Source organism: Phaethon lepturus, unplaced genomic scaffold (assembly GCF_000687285.1).
Source record: "Phaethon lepturus isolate BGI_N335 unplaced genomic scaffold, ASM68728v1 scaffold40079, whole genome shotgun sequence".
Classification (NCBI taxonomy): domain Eukaryota; kingdom Metazoa; phylum Chordata; class Aves; order Phaethontiformes; family Phaethontidae; genus Phaethon; species Phaethon lepturus.
This window is the reverse complement of record NW_010562026.1, coordinates 2048-2298: the sequence shown is the minus strand read 5'-3', so window position 1 is coordinate 2298 and position 251 is coordinate 2048. Positions and strand designations below refer to the sequence as shown.

At 72.1% G+C, this 251-nt stretch overlaps 1 protein-coding gene across 1 annotated transcript in view; it reads left to right on the top strand.

The window, feature by feature from the left end:
* Window positions 1-30: 30 nt before the first annotated feature.
* LOC104626277 (sodium-dependent proline transporter-like) overlaps window positions 31-251 on the top strand; it is a gene marked incomplete at both ends in the record, with an annotated part of 2220 nt that continues 1999 nt past the window's right edge. The window contains one exon of the mRNA XM_010294156.1: window positions 31-174. Coding sequence (XP_010292458.1) covers window positions 31-174 — 144 coding nt within the window. The remainder of the gene's footprint in view (window positions 175-251) is intronic.

The window sequence follows — 251 nt, the reverse complement described above, 5'->3', positions numbered from 1 at the left end:
CTGGCGGAGCAGGGCTGAGTCGAGCCGCGTCCTGCGCAGGCGCTGTGCTTCACAGCCGCCTTCCCCTACCTGGTCATCCTCATCCTCATCATCCGGGGGGCCGCGCTGGACGGCTCCCTCAATGGCGTCCGCTTCTACCTCTCCTCGAACTGGAGCAGGCTGCAGAGTGCCCAGGTAACCCCGCACCGGGGCCGGGGGTCCCCGACGGCAGCGATCCCCCCCAGCCCGGGCTGGGGGGGGGGGCGTGGGTG